Genomic DNA, 20,755 nt, shown 5'->3' with positions numbered 1-20,755 from the left:
TCTTCCTCTTCCTCTTCTTCCTCTTCCTCTTCTTCTTCTTCTTCTTCTTCTTCTTCTTCTTCTTCTTCTTCTTCTTCTTCTTCTTCTTCTTGGTACAGGGTCTCACTACACGGCTTGGACTCATAGTTATCCTCCTGTCTCAGCCTCCCCAGCACTGGGATTAAAGTGGTGCACCACCACACTTTTGGGGCTGGCATGGTATGCCTGGGATTCCAGGCCAGCATTGCATGTAGTACCAGGGATTGAACCCAGGTCCTGATGCTTGCCAAGCAGGCACTTAGACTGCTCAGCTATCTCCACAGCCCAGGGTCAGTAAAACTTCTTCTTTTGTCAGTAAACAATTTGATAACAAAGGTTGGGTGAAGCTGAGCTTCAAATCCCTCCTCTTCTGTATCCTAGCTGCTCCACTTTAGCAGGGCTTTTGCACATTACACAAGAAAAGTATGTGTGTTGGGGGGGTGGGCTGCTGAGATCAACTTCTCTCACTGGTGAATGCGCTAGAAGATCAAATGTCTTCGAGGAGGGGAACTGCAAAGAGAAAGCAGTTTGTAGAAACCTGTTGTCCAAACAGGATTAGAGGCATCAGTTCTCACGCCATGCCTGCACCGTGAGTCAGGACTAATGTGCCTCTTGTGTAGGCAGAAAACACAAGCCCAGCGAAGTTGAATAACTTGTTCTGGAGCCCTCCCAGACATCTGAATGAGAACTATCGGAAGAGATACACACCCAGAATTGCTTAGCACCTGACAAGTTTTCAGCAAGTAAAGCCACAGAGAAACTGGGCTTGGTTTTCATCTTGAAATAGCCACATTTAACCAGTTAATGCATCTACTTCATTAAGCCGAACATCTGAGAATACCAGGTGAGAAAGATATGATGCTTACCTTTTAGGTGTTTATACTGCACCTGATCTCAGCCAAAAGGCTGAGAAGTGACACTTTCATAGTTCATAAACAAACCAGGAAACTCACTGGTATGTGAAATACACTCTAACATACAGGTTTCTGGTTTGCTGTACTATGTACAAAGCACTCTGGGAAAATAACAGAGCAAGGAATACTTCTAGCTAGGGTGTATGATGGGGCTCAGAACACTTCAGAGAGGAAATGACATTTCAGCGGCAGCTGGGCTTCAAGCCACACAGGAGGAGGTGGTACAGTCAACGAAGGTACAAGGCTCATGGCTGGTGTGGTTCAGTATGGCTGAAAGCCTGGAGCCTATCGTAGGAAGCCAGGATGAATGGACAGGTCAGCCAAGATGGAAAACATGGACTCTGGGTGGGCCCCTCCCAGGAGAAGTTGGTAGATGTTGGCCACAGGCCACTCCCAGTCCTTAACATGTTTTTGCAAATAAAGTTTTAGAAATCATAACCATACCTGTTTATGTATTTCCTGCAGCTTCTTTTGTGTTAGGATGACAGGAATCAAATGGCCCATGAAACCAAAAGTACTTTCTAAAAACCTTTTCTAAAGGATTGGCCCTAAAAAGTAGTGTGCTGACTTCTGTCTTAACAAGTCAAGCTTGGATTTGAATTTCTGTCAGTGACCACATACGGTCAAGTGTTCTGAGGGTCTTATTCCCTCAGCTTCTAAGCAACAGCATCTTAAGTGCTCTCCTTCCACAACATGGATATCTCTCTCGCAATCCCCAGTATCCTTTAGGATTTCTCTTTTTTTCATTTCTTGTTTTAACTTAGGGGTTTGACATAAGCTTCCTTTCACTGCTGGTTCCACAGGTTTTTCACCCCACAGTAGCTCATCACTTCAGCTTAGAGATGTTTTCCTTCCTTTGCCTCCTCCAATTCTTCATAAATTTTTATACCACTTTTAGAATGCTGCTGAAAATTGAGGTTTTTTTTTTTGCCATTTACCACTCTCAAATTCTATACCCTGAAAGACAGATACTTCTCTGTGCACTGACAGATAGTTACTTGCTTGATTCTGGAAAGCCTGTGGAAAATACACAGCATACCCACAACCTTTACAAACCAGAAAAATGGAGAAATAATTACAGTTTTCTAGTAGGCCACACTAAAGAATTTCTTTTACTAGTAAATCCCTTTACACATTTAAAATCAAATTTGATCTATAAGAATTAAATTTGCACATGATTTTCTAGGGAATAGATCTCTAATATAGAATAAAGAGTGTGGTTATTTTATTAACCACTGGCAATAAAAGAAAGTAGAAAAAGTAATTCAGAGTTTTAAAAGCTTTTTATGGCATGCAGTATATATTTCAGCTTGAAGGCAGACTCCATAATCTAACTGTTTTGTTCTAAACCCCAGCCCTGCCCCTAACTGTGTTACCTTAAGCCAGGTAATTAATTTCTCTATGCCTCAGGTTCCAGAATGGCCAACAAAGAGGGAGGGGGGGATGTTAAACTAGGGTTGTTCTGAGGACTTATACATTCAAATAAGGCATATACACATATAGGACACAGAATGCCCCTATCTAATTAGTTACTAATATACCATGATTCTTAGATTTCTTTGTCCCCTCCCCCACACACAAAAAAAAACCCCTAAAAGAACTAAGGAGAATAAACTGTGAACATTAGGTAAGCCTTGACTTACGATGGATGGCACGTCATTTTTGCTTCCTGTCTTGCTATTTTTTATCTTTTTTGCACTGCTGGGGATGACTCCTGGGCCTGACCCATGTAAGATGTGTACTGTACCACTGAGCCACACCCCAGCTCTGCCTCCTGGCTTTCTGATTCCCTACTGAAGTATACTTTTCCTCATACTTGTTGCCCACATAGATTAGGTGGCCTCAACCTTAATCCTGGGCTTGACGAATTGACTCAAGATCCACATTTGGCCAATGACAATATTCTGTCTCTTGGGCTAAGCAATGTGTTGATAGAGGGTTAAATGACTTAAGTTGGACCAAGGAGAATCTAACCTCAGGCTATGATGGAATGAATTTGATCGCCAAGTCTCTTTCTCTTTTTCTGGGTAGACCAGCAGCCTGAAGTTGCCAGTGGTCTTCTTTGCCTACCACCGAGAAAAATCTTCCTAAGAATAAAACTATTACTGTGAAAAAATAGCTGTGGGAAGTGACAAGAAACAATGCCCTAGAAACAAACATCTGTCCTTGGTTCCAGCCATGTTGCTCTAGACTTTTCATTTTCACATGCCAGTTTTTCTTAGCTTAAATCAATTTGTGCTGGGCTTCTCCTTGGTATCCAGAAGGTTCTGATGCACATCAATGAACTGACAGGTCTTCCGGCTGGAACTGAATATGAATCTCACTACATCTGGCTACTCTAGAGATGGCAGGGTGAGGATAGGTGCAGATTGGAACTATAGACTTGGTTCTGTCATTAGCCAGTCAGGGATTGCTGGGAGAACTGCTTCACCTTTCCGGGCCCTAGTGTACTTGTATGTCAGATGAGAGATGTGAGTGAAAATCAATCTCTAAGATCCCTTTGCAGGTCTAACATTCTACAAGGATCTATTATTCTTGGGTTTCTCTTAGTTGCGTATACTGTGGTATAATTGCTTACTGATCCTCAGATTTGCCTGCCTCCTTCTGTTTCAACCTTAAATATATTCTATTAGACTCTCAATTCCTGTACTCCACGTGTTTAGTTGCCCTACAATTTCCTCCTAAGAAAAATATTGATGTTTGTGTACTTGGACATAATGATTTGATTTTCTTCCTATTTCTATATTTTAAAATCTAATTAAGGTGACAAGTTCTTTGAGAGTTGAAGCTATGGTTTTCCTGTAGGTGCAAACATTATTTTTTTTTTAAATTGCCAACCAAGCTGCCAGTTTTTACAAAACTGAAGGATATGGGTTTTAAGTAATGTAAGCAGGAAATGGGTCTCTGGCCCACACAAAATAAATGCAAAAGACTGATTTTTCCTGAGTTCACATCTGGCTTCCTAATTTATAATTTCAGTCTGAACTAAAATTGTCCCACAGAAATGCAGTATAACATCCATGTGTGCAGAAAGTCAGACCAAAAATGGAGTGGTAGGTGATCACCCCGAGGGTCTCACACATATAAACAATCTGGCTACTTCAGGTCTTTACGCCTCTAACTTCAGAAGTAGGATGTGCACCCTGACATGACTGAACTTTAGCTTCAAGTCTCCACATTTATTGACTGCAAGTAATTTAATATCTCTGAAGTTTGGAGGGGATCAAAGGGAACCAGGTAAAGTGGCCAAGTGACCTGTCATCTATAGAGAGAACTTCCCAGAAGAAAATAGTCTACGCAAGACACTTTTCTGACTGATGTCCTAACCCAGTCTTACTCGTGGGGACTGTAAAACACAGAGTCCCAACTCCAATGGCCTTAGTGTGTACTTCTTGGCAAATATAACAAAATGACTCAGAGGCAGAGGTTTCACGGGGTTTGTTAGTTGAGTAATTCAGTAATGTTAAGCCCTGCTATCTATCCTTTCTTTATGCCATCAACAGTACCTGCTTTGTCCAGCAACTGACTTCCCTTGGGGTCAGAAGATCACTGTCACGATCCTCGTGGCTCCTTGCTTCCGTGTTCATATGCATTAGAAAGGAGGGTGCCCCTGTACAAATGTTCTAAGCCTGAGTCTTGAATTACCTCGCATTGGACTGCCCTTGGTTCCACGTTCACACAGCGAGCTGGTGACTATGGAAGGAATTGAGAATTTGATTGGCTTGAGGTGACTGGATCAATTCCAACCCTGAGGTATAGAAACCCAAAGGTATAAAAACAAGCTGAAATCTAAGTGCCATTATGAAAGGTGAAGGGACAGGAGTAAGGCAGGACAGGCAGCTGCAGGGGGTGTTAGGAAGCATCCACTACAACCCCTAAGCAGCAGCTGGTGGCAGACAAGCAGGAATGCAGCTGAATAGACTCAAAGTAATGCAGTTTCACTGTAGGGGATGTCAGACTTCTGTCAGTCATTTACCAGGACCATATTCTCTTGCCCAAAATCCAAGAGCCCTTGATTCATAACATAGCTCCTTAACCCACCCTAAGAGCATGGATGGGGCACCTGGCTTCTCATTCCATGCCCTTGGGGGATGTTGGCCTCTCCAGGATCCTTCCATAGCACCACACTCAGTGACTCATACACACAGTGGCTCTCACCAAATTCCCAACTGATGGAATAAATGAAAAGGTAGCCATCCCATACGTGTTCCACCTGGCACATATCCCAGTCACTTCTCCTGGCTGTCCTAGACAAGCCTCATACCGATCCTTTTCTTATTCCCTATGTTTGAAAGCATCAAAGAAAGAATACTCATCAATGAAAAAATTTATACTATATATATTCTGTCTATTTTAAATCATGTATATTTCAGGTACCCTATATTAGATGTTTATGAATACCAAATTTTAATTTATTAAAAATTTATGTTCTCTTTTGCATTGATAAAAAATATTATCATTTGGAAGAGGTGGCTTGGAAGAAAGAAAGCTAAATCAAGTTGTGAAAAATGCCAGTGCTCCAAGTTTCAAAATGTTTTTTTCTAAAATGAAAGTTGTATGATCCCATTCAGAAAAAGGCAAATTAGTACTGTTGTTAGTGTTCATGCTTCTTGGTTCATTTTTCTTTCCTGGATATAAAGACCCTTATTCCCACCATCCAAATGGAGAAAAAGAGTCACCACTAGGATATACAGTGAGTCAGCCCCTGCTTGGGAATACAAATATGCTATCCACAGCACCCAACTCCTGCCTTTCCACACTACCACTCAATCTTTATCTGAAAATCTCCAAAGTCATTCCATTTTCATGTCACCGTTGCTTATGCCTACTCTTGGCCATCTATCATTAGTGCCATGATTGACTGTCTCACACTGACATTCCTCATGATTTGACTTCAGAAGCTGAGCAAATATATTTACAAAAAGGCAAAGTTTTTTTTTTTGAGATTCCACTTACATTCTTTGGACATTCCCACTTCAAAGCACTTCTGGAGTCGACAGTACTGGCATCGATTCCTGGTGACTTTATTAATAACACAGTTCTTATCTCGGTGACAAGTATAAATCATGTTCTTCTGAATACTTCTGCGGAAAAAGCCCTGTAAGCAGACAAGATGAGCAAACTAAGTAAAGCATACAAGCTTCATGAAAAAAAAATCAAAATAAAACCTCCCAATGAATTTATTATTTTTAAAATGCATTTAGTACAGGGACCACAGTGTCTCATCACACAGATCAGACTCCTAGTGATTCTCCTCTTTTCAGCCTCCCAAGCACTGGGATTAAAGGTGCACGCCACCATGCCCAGTCTCAATCTCAGTCTCAGTACACCCTTAGGGCAGGGCTGGCATGACATGTAGTGCCAGGAATCGAACCCCAGTCCCTGTGCTTTGCCTATGCAGGTGCTTTAGTCTGCTGAGCTATCTGACCAGTCCGACTTTTTTTCTTGAGTAACAAAATGACAGCAGCAGAAGAGTTCACTTATTATAATCTTAAGATCCTTGTCAAATATTAATAGCTCACTCTTTTTGTTGCAGACTCAAAAGCCTCTTTTAATCAAAACTAGGTATGTCCATTTTTATTTTCATTTCATATTTTAGGGAAGGGTCTACATGGTGTTCAGTGTCTCACTACTAGATCAGACTTGTAGTGATCCTCCTGCTTACAGTCTCCCAAGAGCTGGGATTACAGGCATGCGCCACCATGCCCAGTCTCAGTTGCCATATCAGTGCACCCTGGGGGTGGGACCCGCATGGGCAGGCCCAGAGATTGAGCCCCTGCCCCTGCGCCTACTTGCAGGCACTTTAATCCACTGAGCTATTTGGCCGGCCCAGTAGGACCATTTTTATTTTGCTAAAAGAAAATAAATGTAAACCTCATTATATGAAATACAGTAGGCAGGGTTGAGATTCCCTCCCAACAGGCTCAGTTTAACTAACTTCCTTACCAGCCAGAACAATTCCAGGAGAGCACACCACCAGAAAAGCCAATACAGAAGGTATCGCATTAGCACCAGAACTTACTTGCTTCATGCAAGACTCCTTTTTTAGAGTTTTATCCAAGTTCTTTCATGTATTTAGCTCCTACCATAACTTTTAAAATATAATTTCACCTGCCAAGTGCTTAGAAAAAAAAATAACCCAAAATTGGAAACAAGGCAAAAAAAAATTGAATATCTGCCTATGTAATGGCTGCACATCAGAGCTGTGCTGTCCAACGTGGTAGCTGTTAGCCACCGGTGGCAATTTAAGTCACAATTAATGAAAATGAGGTAAAATTAGTGTTTAGGTTCTCCGTCTGCATTAACCACATTTCAAATGCTCAATAAACACCGTTGACCAGTGGTTACCATGCTAGACAGCACATACAGAGGCCGTTTGCATCAGTGCAGAAAATTCTATCAGGCAGCAATGTTCTGTAGCATTGACTCATGGGTCATCTCATGATCTCTAGAAGTATAACTCAGGTGACTTACTATTTACTGTCCACTGAATGTAGGATCTAAAAGATTATGGAATGATAGTGAATTAAGGTGAATTTTGCCTAGTGTAGGTACGAAAGATTTTTTCCTAGGTAAAAATAATCCCAAAGATTAGTAATTTATTGCCTTGTAGGATATTAACTGTTTTTACTTTGGGACCTAATCCTTGTAATTTTTTTTTGCCTTTCATAATATATACCTCCCTTTTTACCTATGTATCTTTCTCATGGCCTCCTTTGAACTGCCTTTATTATACTACAGTATTTCCCTCATAATTGAATTATTATTATTATATTATTATTTTGTACTGAGAATCAAACTCAGGGCCTTGCACTTGGCAGACAGGTGCTTTCTGCTGAACTATATCCCCGGCCCTGAGTTAAATAAAATTTTGACATGTGCCTACCGAATATGGAGCTTTTGTTTTTTATTTATTGATTTTTTTATATATATTTGGTTGTTGCAGGGTTTCACTAGGCAGCTTAGACTTGGGGTGATCCTCTTGTGTGCTGCCTCCTCAGCGCTGGGATTCCAGGCATGTGCCACTACGCCCGGACTCTGGCTGGCTCAGCTCACCCTTGGGGGTGGGGCTGGCAGGGCATGTGGCCCTGTGCTTGCCTAAGTGGGCACTTTAGTCCCCTGAGCTATCTTGTCAGCCCCTGGAGGTTTGTGTTTTCACTTTTTGAAAACTATTTTGACAAAAAAATTACTTCGTTCTGATTTTTGTGAAACAGTAATGAAGTCAAGCAGACGATAGATTATACAACCAAGGGTCCCCAAATCTCTTCGTTCCCTTCATTTCTACTGTATATCTTTGCAGATAAGGGATAACTGAGAAATGCTTCTTGAAATTTCAAGTGGATAAACAGATGGATAAAGGACAAATCTACGGTTTTATCTTTTCTAATTGCTCATTGGAAACCTCCAAGTATCAAAAGGAATTTCACTTCACCAGTTGTGATGTGACCTATACCCACCCTAGAAACGATTCTCTTGAATGTAGGAAACATACCACCAAATGTGTTGAGCAGAAAATAAGTCTCTCCATCTGAAGGCAACTTTTCCTGTAGTATATTAACACCGCAGGAGCCAGAAATAACAACAGTCAAAGCTAAAGCACATTAGCAAAGAAAGCTCATGTAACACATATTGTATAGTACATTTACATCGGCACAGATTGTACTAACAAGGTTCAGCATGAGTACCTGGAAATCTGATTTAAGGATGCAACTTCAGTCGCATATTTCAAACACACACATTTTACAAGAAAACAAAGTTTATTTTTATACCTCTGGAGATATAAATATGCTCAGAATCTACAATAACAGGTTACAAGTACTCTGAAAACCTAAAAAAAAAAAAAAATCTGTGCAGCGTGGTCACTTCAAAATATATCTTTCCCTGCAAAAAATATCTAGGGCCACTTTTGGCTGCCAGATATACCAGCTCAATTTATAGAAATGTCCACAGGTCCTCTGCCATGGGTCCAGTGGAAGGTATGGTCATTTCTGCATGTGTGGAAAAATCGAGGTACAGATGAAAGTAACCTTCTCCGATCATTAAAAACTGAGTATTTAGTTCAGCACATTCTTCATGAGTGACTGTGGAGCAGAGAAAACAATCTCATGGTGCTCAAATGAAAGAAGGGAGAATTAAAGATCTTTATATATCACTAATTAGCCAGTCGGTCTGGTTCAGTAACAATGACAGCAGAAACTAAATAGGACTTCTTAGTTTTCCAAATCAGTGTTTTGGCTGGATTTCAGGAGAAGGTCTAAGTTTCAGTAAATCATTCCCACTATGGTAGAATACTTGCTGACTAAAACACATGCTGTGAGGTATTTTTATACATGGCTTGCGCAAACAGAAATGTCTTCTCAACCACAGTAAGGTTTGCATCATACAAACCCTTCTTTACCTTGGTCACCATTATGAATTGTTACATGAACCTTGCTCCCCTTGAGAATCTTGCTCTGAGGAAGTACTGTGATGTGTGTGTGTGTGTGTGTGTGTGTGCATGTGCACATCACTAAGTATTCTTTAATATTGTATATAAATTTATCCTTCTCTTCGTTTATAATATTATTTAAAATGGAAACCTTTAATTTGTGGCTTAATTGGAAAACTAGCACCTAATGTTACCATTACAAGGTGCTCATAAATTAAATAAAAGAAAGTAAAATAAAACAATATTCAGATGTTATTTCATTCTCACTGGATACTGGATCTACTTAAGGCCTGGAACCCCAAACCATCTCACACTTGCTGAAACAGGAGCTAAGCAAGTATAAAACAACCGATTATTGACTTGAGACTCTGAGAAGTTCAATGAAAATAAACAAAATTTTTACTATGTGATTTAAAGCTATAGACTTGTATGATCTAAAATTAGAATCCATGGCTGGATTGCTAGGTTGTCTAAGTGCCTGCCTGGCAAGCTCAAGGACCTGGGTTTGATCCCTGGTACCGCATGCTGTGCTGGCCCGAGAACCCTGGTCACACCTCGTGGGCCATCAAAACTGGGCTGAAATCTCAGTACTGGGGAGGCTGAGACGGGAGGATCACTATGAATCTGAGCTGCATAGGGAGACCCTGTACCAAATAAATAAATAAATAAATACAAATTTAAAGAAAACAAAATTATAAGTCGTGCATCCTGAAAAACAAAACTTATAATTCAATACACTAGAAGGGAATGGAAGGGTAGACACACCATGGAGCAGGGGCAAAAAAGTAACCATATAAAGAAAATGGCCAAGGAGGCAGTGGTGTTTGAAGACTGTCCTGCTGCAATGGTTACTGTGTTGTGATAGTTATGTTGTGTGGTGTGGTGCTGCTATGGACTGAACCCAGGGCTTTTGCATTGAGCAATATCCCCAGGCCTCTTTTATTCTTTAAGACAGTGCCTCACTAAATTGCTACATTGCCCAGGATGGGCTTGAACATGCAATCTATTTGCCTCATTTTCCCAGGTGTTGGGAATACAGGTATGCACCACCATGACTAGCTAAGAATGGTCATGATTTTTAAATCAGATTAGGGCTTTAAAGGACACCAACAAGAGGGATTTTAGATTTGAGTCATCCCAACACCTCCAGGGAGCCTCAAGTGGGTGCCTGTGGCTGGATTGGTGTTGGAGTGCTTTAGTAGTGTGTTAAGTACTTTTTCTCCCTGTAAATCTTAGTCTAATGGCATTGTCCATTTCTCCATCAGAATATTACAATACCAACTTCAAGTATGCCACCTTCCTCGCTAGTACCCACACCTCCCTGCCAAGGGAAAAGGCTCGGCACAGAGGCCAGCTCCCACAAGCCATGGCAGGCAAGTTGGTGTGCACTCAACGAAATCTCCAGGCAATGTCTGATGGAATTTTCTGGAGTAAAGACTCAGGACTTGAATGCAATGAAGGCAAAACTCAAGGCAATTGCTACTCAGCAGCCAGTAAGAAAGTATTTCAATAAAAATATCCTAGGACTGGCCAGATAGCTCAGCGGACTAAAGCACCTGCTTAGGCAGAGCACAGGGGCCAGGGTTCGATCCCCAGCACCATAAGCTGTCCCACTCCTGAGGTGTGCTGAGATGGTGACTGAGACTGGGCGTGGTGGCATGTGCCTGTAATTCCAGTGCTTGGGAGGCTGAAAACAGGAAGATCACTAGGAGTCCGATCTGTGTAGTAAGACCCTGTAGATTCTGCACTAAAATACATAAAAAAATCTTTTAAAAAATGTGCTAGTGCATACTGAGTGTACTGTGGCTGGCACAGAACATGGGAAGTGTGAATAAACGAAGCACTAGCTATAACCAGAGCCAGTATTATAGTCCTGGGTTTGTTGGAACTTCTTTAAAATATTCCTCAATATGAAGTATACAGCAGTTCTTGGGATGATGTTATCTGTACATAAGTTGAATGATAGGGCTTCTCTGAAATTAGTAGAAGATATACTAATTTGTAATCAGGTTCATCAATTAGGACTTCGAAGTTGGTTAACCACGTCTTCTCCTGGCTATGACTTTCATTTCAATCATAGCTTTTGCTAGCTAATCCTGAGTTCTGTTAATTAAATATACCTTTTAGTGATTAATTAGGACTTCTTTTGATTAATCAGGATTTGACTATGACTTCTGTTGTCTGTGATAGCCAAAATTGGTAATACAATTAATATTAATTACCTAGATCAAGGAGATACATATATATCACAAACTGAATTGAGAACTTCTTAACTACATACTTTTCAAACTTTCTTAACTCCTGCTCTTCTGGTCTTGCTATCAGAGAACTAGGCTCCAACCAGAAGGGGAGGGGTCAAATGGTAGAGAAAGCCACATATGCATATTAAAGCCATTTGATTCATATGTTAACAATAATCCCAGAGTACTTATAACCTACATAGATTGCTTCTATCTCACCCTGGAAGTACCACTTGCCATCCCATTTCTTACTATCAACAGTACATAAACAACCCTAGATCAAAAGGAAAGATAACTTTTATACCTAAATATTCTGCTATACCAAAACACCTAAATTCCTGAGTCCCTTGACTGACCACCTTTAAACCTCAAATCAATAAAGAACATAGAAAAAAGTGAATCATTTCCCTCTCATCTTCACATTTTGATGTGGAATTAAATTAGGTCACTTTGTATCTCTAATACTCTCAAGTCATTGCTGCAGGGTGGTTATTTGTTTTTTCCTGTGTGTGGAACTTATAGCACCTCCTAATTTTCATTTGTCATCAGATATAATATTTTCTATCATTTACCACAGGTGGTGATTTTTTTTTAGGTTAGATACTGGCCCAACAATGAAGAATTAGGCTGTGGTTGAGGCACACATGGATCTAAATTCTGACTTTGCCAATTACTACCTATATCACATTAACTGAGTTATGCTGAGGCCAGAGTTGCCTCAACTGTAAAAGGAGGATTCTACAGGTATCCTTTCAGGGAGTACTATATGTATCCAAAGAGAGAAGCATGCGAAGTATTAGCACAATGCCTGGAATTTAACAAGTACCCATGAAGTATAGCTATTATTATTGGTAAAACCTCTTTTATCAATGTTTTCTTGTGGAAAAACTCCAATATTCATTTTGCATTTAAAATAAAGATTTCCAAATAGAATAGAATATTTTTAGTTTCTGAGCAGCATTGGTTTTTTTTTTTTTTTTTTTTTTTTTTTTTTTGGTGGGGACATTGGTTTTTATAGGTGGACAATCTCAGATTCCAAATGCCACCTCCATATGTTCTCATTCACTTAAACACTAATTCATTCAATGCTAGTGAGAAGTGATTCAAGGTGGGCTTTCTTTGGGGCATATTAAGATGCAGAAGGAATGACCTTTCTCATTTCTATAAGAAATGAAGACAAGTAAGCACTATGTAGCAGATGTCACAGAACAGAAATGTAAGAACTAGAAAGTGGAAAAGTGCCCACTGCACTACCTAGTGCATAGTAGGTACACAGAAAATGTTTATTCAGTAACTGAAACCTACAGGAATTCAATGAGTTAGAGGGGACTTGACACTTGATCCTAGCTCTAATGAAGGGGTAGGATTCAGATAGCAAGTTTTTCCTCAAAAGGAATGTTAAGGGCACATGACAGAGGACAGAGTGAAGGAGGCACAGGAATGGCCAGTGCTCCAGGTGGGCAGAGACGTAAAGGCTGAGAGTATCCATGTGTGAGGAAGAAGGGAAGAAGGGGTTCATGTCCAAATTGGGGATAATCTGAAAGGCATGCCAGGGATTACACGCCCAAGAAAAAGCAGGATCACAATTATATTCTTCCAAGATGGCTCAGATAGCTGTGATTTATTGACCTCATTGCATTCATTTATTTATCACAGGCTAAACTAGATCTTGAAATCCTGGTACCAACACAAATACCTAACATCCTCAGATGGCCCTAGAGTCTAGGCAAGAATGTAGCCCCAGAATCCTCACTCTGAGATAACAATGAAATCGCTGACTTATTTAATCATATAGTTGCTGGTGAGAAGTCATACTGTGCTGCTCTCAATGGAAGTTGTTTTATAGCTGCCTTACAGACATTTACATTAAGCTTAATACATGTGGAATGCATTATGATCATTTATAGAAAGGCACTAAAAAAAAAAAGGCCTTAATTTTAAAAAAAATTTAAAAGGGAACTTTGCCCCCCCTTTCGTCATAAAAATCTTTGGGTCAGGATAAATTCACCCCCAAAAACAATATGGCAAGCACATCTATTTAAACCAAGCTGCTGCTGAGTTAATTTTTATCCCATGCAAAATTCAAAATGGTAATTTTTCCTTCCAGAACAAAAAAGGAGAGAAAGCAAGGAGCCTCGCTCAGTCCTTTTTAATACAGTCATTAAGAGGAAAAGATTCTGGGCCTATTTGACTCAAAAATCAACCAGGTGACTGCCTCAGGCCAGCCAGCAGGGCTGTCGGCTGGGCAGTGTGAGTCCCTACTAGAACAGGGCAATGTTACCGTTTTCAGTCTGAAGCCAAACAGATGACCACAGGAGGAGAGTGTGGAATAATCCTATCACAGCCATTTTGGGAAGCATGATGTTGAGAACAGGAAACACGTTGCCTTAAACAAACAAAAAACACCCTCTGGAAAGAGTGGAAGTCTATGCGTGACAATGTCTGAAAAGTTATTAATAGCAAGATTTGGAAGAGATGGAGAAAAATGAAGACCTTTTCACCCCATGAAAAGACAATGGGTGAGAGGCAGGGAGAAAGTAGAAAAACAGCCTACTATTTTGAAGATAGAGGTTTCCGTCAAAGCAGGGAGAATGGACATGAACCTAAGGCAAAGAATGCTGAAAGAGTCAAGTTAGGGAGGGGCCTGACTCTGAGCCAGAAAAGGAAAAGAGCACAAAATTCATATTTAAAAGAAAAAAGACAGAGTTGTCCCAAGGGTCCCAAACCCTTCAGAGATGTTTAGTTTTTGGTTAAAAAGTAAATATACCCATACCATGACATCAACCAGTGTTGGGAATTTAGTAAAGATAAATGAATGCCACTAAAGATGAAATGCTCTAACTATAAAAGCTATAGTTTCTATAGTATCTGCTACTTCTCAGCTCCTCTTAATGATAACTTGGAAGGTATTTCTGCTGTCTTTTCCTTTTGAATCTGCCGTTGTGTATACCCATTGGCCAGGACCTTCCTTGGTATACCTAACTCTTGCCTTCATTAGAAAAAAGAATCCCATATTTTGTGAGATGCAAAGAAGCCTTCCTTGAAAGATGATTCTAAAGAAGGTGGTGATTATACACTTAGTGAAAACATTGCCTCTGTGGGGGCTAATCTTTCCGGCAAAGGATGATAACAACATTTTCCTAGACTTTGTCAGGTGAACCCCTAGAGCTCAATCTCTGTTAGACCTACAGACCACAACTCTCAATCCCTTTAATCCTCAATTAATTAAAACTCCCTGGGAATACTAATGAAAAGGTGACCCATGTTCTTAACCAAAAACCTGAACTCACATCATCAGAGATCAAGGTTTAAACTTCCAAAGTCTGATGTCCCAGGAAGGGCGCAGAGCCAATGCATTCCACTTACAATGTTCTTTATTTTAGAGGAACATGATCCAGGGAAGTAATGCTCTTAGGTAATAGAAACTGGGAACCAATAGTGAAGAGAGATTACTCTATTAGATAAAATGTCTTCAATTTAAGTGAAAAATATATTTTCAAAGCATGATGAGGATAAGGCAATTTAAATGACCAGGTATCATAAAAATCTAATTAACATAATCCTGTTCTAACTGGTAGGCAGCAGAGCCACTACCAGGTTTTATGGCTAATCATCTCAAAACAAAATTTTCAAGGGGAGTCTCACTAGATAAGTAAAAACTGGCTATTTTCAAAAGGTGAAGAATCTGGGCAGGGCCAGATTTATGAGCTTGTGAGTAGTTTAGTCTCACAAGCCTGTTCTTAGCTCATTACTCTACTGTCTTTGTCTTAAAATTCTATTTTTTTTTAAATGTAGTTGTTACAGGGTCTCACTACACAGCTTAGGACTTGTAGTGATCCTCCGGTTTTCTGCCACCCCAGCACTGGAATTACAGGCCTGCGCTACCACACCCAGACTCTCTGGCTGGCTCAGTATGCCCGGGGGTGGGGCTGGCTTGCCATGTGGAGCTGGGGATTGAACCCTGGTCCATGTGCTTGCCTAAGTAGGCACTTAGTTCAGTGAGCTATCTCGCTGGACCATATTAAATTTTGAAATAATTTCTGAAAGCAGAAAAATCAATCTCTTTTTACATGCGGTATAGCTAACTATATAGCTTATTCTGGCTCTAGCATACCTTCTAAAGCAAGAGTTTGCTTCACAAGGATATAGAAGTCTTTTTTTTTTTTTTTTTTTGCAGGACCGGGGATTGAACTCAGGCCCTTGCGCTTGCCAGGGAAGCACTTATTCTACTGAGCCGTCTCCCCAGCCCCCAGATATAGAAGCCTTTGGTAGTCTCTTGCTGCCTCTGTTTGAACTTAAGACTGGTTAAAGACTATGGAGGAAATGACATTAAGCAGTCACCACAGTCACCTTATTCTTCCTGGGATTCCCTTGGGATGTCTCGAGAAATTCCACTACCTCAGCCAGAGCCTGAAATGAAAATCTTCCAGGAGACATTTTACATCTTACTACTGGGCTTTATTTCCTGAGTTAGGGATTCTGAGAGGCTGCAGGAGTAGGAGGAGCAAAGCGAACACAAAGAGAAAATAGGATAAAATTTCCAGCTCAAACACACACAGTTTTAGACACAATTTCAAGATGATGTCCAGAAGTTGATTCATCAGCCAGCTAGCTGTCCTGCAAACCTACCCACCTGGGGGGTAGTGGGGGAAGGTCATGAAAATGGAGAACAAATTAAAAAGAAAATAAAGAATATGAGGCTGAAGGCTTAATTTTTCCTTTTTTGAAATGTATTTTAGTACAGGGTCTACAGGGTCTCATTACACAGATCGGACTCATAGTGATCCTCCTGTTTTCAGCCTTCCAAGCACTGGGATTACAGATGTGCGCCACCACGACCAGTCTCAGTCACTGGCTCAGCGGTGGAGCCGGCACAGCCCACTGGGGGTCAAATCCCGGTACCTGAGCCTGCCTAAGTAGGCGCATTAGTCTGCTGAGCTATCTGGCCTGCTCTTGAAGAGTTAATTCTTTATCCAAAGAATTTCTGTGTAGCAGATCTCATCAAGAAGTTACCTGATGATACTTTCACCTCTTCTCAAGAGTTTGAGTGAAGATGGAATAGAAGAAAAACTGTTTCACAGAAGGGAAAAAAGCCCTATAAAACAGAAAGCTTCACTGGCTCCACAGAGCTTTCTTTCAATCTGGTCTTGAGAATTTACTTTAAACCAACTGAAGACATCTGTTTTCTAGATTACTTGGGTCAGTTATTTTGTGCCCTTCCACAGTGAAACCCATAGTTACCGATTTATTATCAGGATTACTCTAAATAGAACAGGGCAAGAAGCCAATGGATTTGAAGTCTTTAAATTCTCAATTATTTTGCTGAGAAAGTGCACCAAAATAGCTCCTTAGCTGCAGCTCCCAAGTTAGCAGATCCCAGTTGCTTGCACATTAATTACTAAACCTCATCTGGACCCAAATGAAAGGGTCATAACTACACTAAAAGGGGGAAAAGGGTAACTAGAAGGAAAAAAGAGTCAAAATACGCTCAAATATACGACTCTTTGCCAAAGAGCACCAATTTTAGTCTCTTTAGAAGTCTGGTGTGCAACATTCGCCATCAACAAAGCCAGACTTAGCTCTATCATAGAAGGCTAGTTGAAGCCAATGCGTGTCACCGTGGCAACCACGCAGCACGTAAGTCAAAGGCCTTTCACAGACACCAATAATTATGATGTATCCATATTGTTTTACGACGTTAAGAACCTCCATCAGTACAGAAAATAGTACTTGTCCACAATTTGGTCCAGTTTTTTCAAGTTCATTTAACTTTCAGGGTCAGTTTGGAATTTTCCCACTGGAATTGTTCTATTTAATATGGGGTTCTATCCTGAGTCTGAAGTAAAAAAAAGAAAGAAACCCAAGAGAGTATAAGGGCAACACAAAGGAAACCAGGCAGGCATTTACACTTAGGTTTTCTGAATTTCATCAACTGGAAAATAACAGGATTTATGGCATGCAGCCTTCTCTATGAGCCTTCTCCTCTCCACAGACACTATCCTGACAAGAGCAAAATCCAAGTTTATTGAGAAAATATTGTTTAAGTTCCAGTTTTCAAAATGGATTCTGCCCTTCTATGGAAAAACCATGGTGACCCCAGGCCGAGGTCTGATAATATTGAGGGCATCACCCCAAATTACAACCTTAAAACACTGAGTCTGGACTCATTTAGGACATTCACTGTCTGCTCTATGCCTTGGCATATACTTGAATCTAGAACATTCTCCCCTGGCCCTCCCCCACCACCCCATCCCTGGCCTTTGGTGTCAAAGCCCTTTCTTCCCCTTGTCCTTTTGTTCTTGCCACCTCATTCCCCCAAATCCGACCCCAGTAGGGGGTTCTAGAGATCCTGATGCTACCTGCATGCCCATCTGTGATGGTCATCTGTCACCTTGCAGTGGTTCACAATGCTGTGTCTCTTCTCAAGACAAAAAGCCTTTGCAGTTAGGTGTGTATCTCAGTCACTTGGGTGATAGAATCTATTCGCCTCTTATAATAATAAAATAAACTCATCTAAAAAATAAAAATAAGTTCTATTGTATGCTTCTCCCAAGCAGAAGGAATGGGAGAAAAAAAGAAAAGAAAAGAAAGAAAGATCAGCAAAGAAATCTAGATTCTATAAATAAAACTACCACCAAAATCCTTTAATTATAAGAAAAAGGAAGCTGTATTTCTAGTTGCAAAATTCCAGTATCATAAATTCAGGCAGGCAGCCGTGGCAGTGATGTATTCCAATCTCTCTTCTTTATTATACCAAACTAGCAAAAGATAGGCTCAAATTTCACCGGCAAACTCCTCTTTCTTGATCTTCAAAATTAAAATAGCTGTATTATGTCAGCACGATGCCAAGATTTGAAATCAGATAGGTCCCCAAAGCAAAAGGTAAAGTTCTTTTAAACAACATGAACTTCCCTGCAATTAGCACATGGTAGCTTCCAAATAAGCACTGTGCTTTATACTAAAGACACTCCCGAGCTACTGCTGATTCAAAGACCTTAACTTTTATAGGGTTGGACCCTACATTTTATAATACAGAATTTAGCAGAATATATAAAATTAATTTTAAGTGTACTTCCCTGCTTTTCTATTTCATACCTATCACTGATAAAACAACAACAAAGAGTAGCGGCCCTCCCATTACACTGGAGAGAGGGCAAAAACAGCCCCAGTAATAAAAGAGGTACCTGCCAATTAGTTAGATTGTTCTCCAGTTTTCAATTAAAGGCAGCCTAATGGCTGTAGGGGGACCTGTTTTATTTTCCCTGACAGAGCTCTTCTTTTTAAACTCTTAGCTTCATTTTCCAAAATTGCTGGCTTTAGACAGCAGAAACATATATCTTGAGTGAAAAGCTGTACTGTTCTTCTTCCATTTCCTGTATCAAAATTACATTTTTCTCCTCAGTGACTACTTCCCATCTGGCTGCACAGCGCTTTCTGCTGCCCTGCACCGGCTTGTTAAGGGATGGTGGTCCCTGAAGTTAGAGCCCACTCCAGAGACTGAGCGTCAGATCCTGCCCTCGCCCCCTGGCCACGAAGGCTCATCGGGGCGCTTTGGGGGTTCTTTAGATGATCACCCCATGGAACTTCATTCACCTTTCTAATTGTCTCCGGAAGGACAAAGAAGATAACTGCGAAGGGTGTGTTTATTTTGAACTCATCCAAAAGCACTTCAACCTCTGTGAAGCATCTGCGTGTGTGTGGAATCTGGGGATCATTTTCCTTAGATCAAACAAGCCTGAAAATTTCCTTGAACACGGTTGGCCTTCTTCCCTGGAACACACACATTTTTCAGGATGGATATTTTTATCCAGAGTTTTCTCAAATGAATAATTAGGAGATGTCCACAGGCAGGTGTAAGAAAAAAGAGCTCGTGCCCCGCTCCCGATAAATCACGATTCAACTACATTTAACCATGAAAAGACTACAAGACTCTCTCTACACAGCCCAGCAGTTTTGTTGCTGATGGGTAGCATAGTCTCTAAGCTTGGGGACCTGTGGGGCAACCCCCATACTGCCAACAGGAGTTCTAGCCACTGGATTAATCCCTCAGAGTTGGACAACTACTCTCTCACAAGTGGAAAATCAACCCTGCGTCAAATCATCAGGTAATTGGAGATCTGATGTACCCACAGAGGAGAGACATAGTATATCAGATATTAGTTCCTATTTGTTTTCAACATCACCTGAGGTTTACTTTGGTAAAGACCAAAGAGGGCTACAAGAAGGGTCAGAGCACAACAACATCTTGAGTACCAGAACAGAACCTGTGAAAATGCCAAACAGCAACACAAAAATATCTCTTTCATCCTGCCAAGAGAACAAGATGCTCCTAAGAGCCCCTCAGAAGGAGAGTCTGAATTAAACTGCAATTTCAAGTTTGCAAGTGGCTTTTATGAGCTTGCTCACGCACAGCGTTTCAGAACCACCTCTCTTTTTAATTTTTAATTTTTTATCCACACAGTGCTCTGAAAATATACGGATCTGAATCACCACCCCTCATCTTGTTATCTTAATGGGGGACGGATAGAGTGTCAGGCTGGCTATTCTGCATTAGGTGTCCTCATTTACAGATTGGAAAAAAAAGTGCTGGACATAAATTATTTAAAATCTATTGTATCAGTGTGTGTTCTGTAAGCATTCACTACCGGCAGAGCGGACAGATTATTTTTCACATTTAATTGTGTTGATATCTTATCTGCTTTGCTGAAAGTGGAGAGTGGTAGCTGAAACCACATCACACACCGAGGAATGCAGAAGTGATGGAGCCTATTATTTAAAGCCGAAATAACCCATTTAGTGGACGTGACTTTAACACAGGGCTGAGGAAAGAGATACCTGGAGTTGCTATTTACCTTTGTAATGTGTGTCTATTACTGTGTCAACATGATTGAGGGTAGGACAGGGCTGGGTTCTCCAAACAAGCTCTTCACTAACTAAATCAGTGACACCAAACAATTCCTGTCACCCTCCAGGCACAACAGAAGCCATGAATGGGAATGACAAGGGGATTTGCCCAGGTTTCTTTCTCTCCCTTTCAAATCTCAGTTGTCTCCCAAAAGAACATTAATCAGAAGGAATCATCATTCAGATGCTCGATTTCATCTCCACATTGTCCAAATCTAAAAAATATATTTAGAGCAGTAAAATATATATAT

General features: G+C 40.6%; 1 protein-coding gene across 1 annotated transcript in view; it reads right to left on the bottom strand.

The window, feature by feature from the left end:
• The window catches only part of Rarb (retinoic acid receptor beta), a 183,455-nt gene that overhangs the window by 103,203 nt on the left and 59,497 nt on the right, over positions 1 to 20,755 (bottom strand). The window contains exon 3 of the mRNA XM_004634191.3: positions 5,889 to 6,030. Coding sequence (XP_004634248.1) covers positions 5,889 to 6,030 — 142 coding nt within the window. The remainder of the gene's footprint in view (positions 1 to 5,888; positions 6,031 to 20,755) is intronic.

Source organism: Octodon degus, unplaced genomic scaffold (genome assembly GCF_000260255.1).
Source record: "Octodon degus isolate 3935 unplaced genomic scaffold, OctDeg1.0 scaffold00059, whole genome shotgun sequence".
In the NCBI taxonomy this organism is placed as follows: Eukaryota; Metazoa; Chordata; class Mammalia; order Rodentia; family Octodontidae; genus Octodon; species Octodon degus.
The sequence above is the reverse complement of the archived record's forward strand: the minus strand, read 5'-3'. Positions and strand labels throughout refer to the sequence as shown.